General features: G+C 66.9%; 1 protein-coding gene across 1 annotated transcript in view; it reads left to right on the top strand.

Moving 5' to 3' along the window:
- Nucleotides 1–11: 11 nt before the first annotated feature.
- LOC104618222 (sushi, nidogen and EGF-like domain-containing protein 1) overlaps nt 12–357 on the top strand; it is a gene marked incomplete at both ends in the record, with an annotated part of 6479 nt that continues 6133 nt past the window's right edge. The window contains 2 exons of the mRNA XM_010283765.1: nt 12–129; nt 273–354. Of these exons, the coding sequence (XP_010282067.1) occupies nt 12–129; nt 273–354 (200 nt within the window). The remainder of the gene's footprint in view (nt 130–272; nt 355–357) is intronic.

Genomic DNA, 357 nt, shown 5'->3' with positions numbered 1-357 from the left:
CAGCCTCTGTCTGCCTGACACTGCGTCCCTGCCTGAACGGGGGGAAGTGTATCGAGGACTGCATCACGGGGAACCCCTCCTACACCTGCTCCTGCCTGGCCGGCTTTACTGGGAAGAGGTGCCATGTCGGTGAGTGCCAGCCCCGAGCTCCCTGCGCTTTGCGGTGGGGAGCCGGTCTCGCTCCTGGCCTCACGGCCGCATGCTGGCAGTCTGTCCGTCCCTGTGGCTGTCCCTGCCCTGAGCTCGTGCCCCCACCCGGGGCTCTGTTTCAGATGTGGATGAGTGTCTCTCCCACCCGTGTCAGAATGGAGCCACCTGCCTCAACGGTGCCGGCAGCCTCCGCGGCCACTGCCCGCC

The sequence above is a fragment of the Phaethon lepturus genome, unplaced genomic scaffold (assembly GCF_000687285.1).
Source record: "Phaethon lepturus isolate BGI_N335 unplaced genomic scaffold, ASM68728v1 scaffold26753, whole genome shotgun sequence".
Classification (NCBI taxonomy): domain Eukaryota; kingdom Metazoa; phylum Chordata; class Aves; order Phaethontiformes; family Phaethontidae; genus Phaethon; species Phaethon lepturus.
Note: the sequence above shows the minus strand (reverse complement) of the source record. Positions and strands in the feature narration are given on the sequence as shown.